The sequence below is a fragment of the Tupaia chinensis genome, unplaced genomic scaffold, assembly GCF_000334495.1.
Source record: "Tupaia chinensis unplaced genomic scaffold, TupChi_1.0 Scaffold144899_1, whole genome shotgun sequence".
Classification (NCBI taxonomy): domain Eukaryota; kingdom Metazoa; phylum Chordata; class Mammalia; order Scandentia; family Tupaiidae; genus Tupaia; species Tupaia belangeri.
Genome location: NW_006204759.1, coordinates 2,398,259 through 2,398,467, shown reverse-complemented (window position 1 = coordinate 2,398,467; position 209 = coordinate 2,398,259). Strand labels below are relative to the sequence as shown.

The 209-nt window shown below is 72.2% G+C and overlaps 1 protein-coding gene across 2 annotated transcripts in view; it reads right to left on the bottom strand.

The window, feature by feature from the left end:
- The window catches only part of SGSM2 (small G protein signaling modulator 2), a 46,522-nt gene extending 46,319 nt beyond the window's left edge, over positions 1–203 (bottom strand). For both annotated transcript variants that reach the window (XM_006167558.2, XM_027767905.1), the window contains exon 1: positions 142–203. In XM_006167558.2, the coding sequence (XP_006167620.1) occupies positions 142–198 (57 nt within the window). In that variant the 5' untranslated portion in view covers positions 199–203. The remainder of the gene's footprint in view (positions 1–141) is intronic.
- Between the last annotated feature and the right edge of the window lie 6 nt (positions 204–209).

The window sequence follows — 209 nt, the reverse complement described above, 5'->3', positions numbered from 1 at the left end:
CCGCAGGTCCAGGCCCCCGCCCCCGCCCGGCCCAGGCCTGCCCGGAGGCGCCGGTGCCGGCGGGATGAGCGCGAACCTTTCATTCCCCGGGTTCGCGTGGGCCAGGGCGCCAGCCCCCCGGGGTCCTTGCCCCGACTTTACCTCCTTTTTCACGTTCCACAGCAGTTTCTCTTTGACTGCGTCCTCCGCGGTGCCCATGGTGCGGCGGG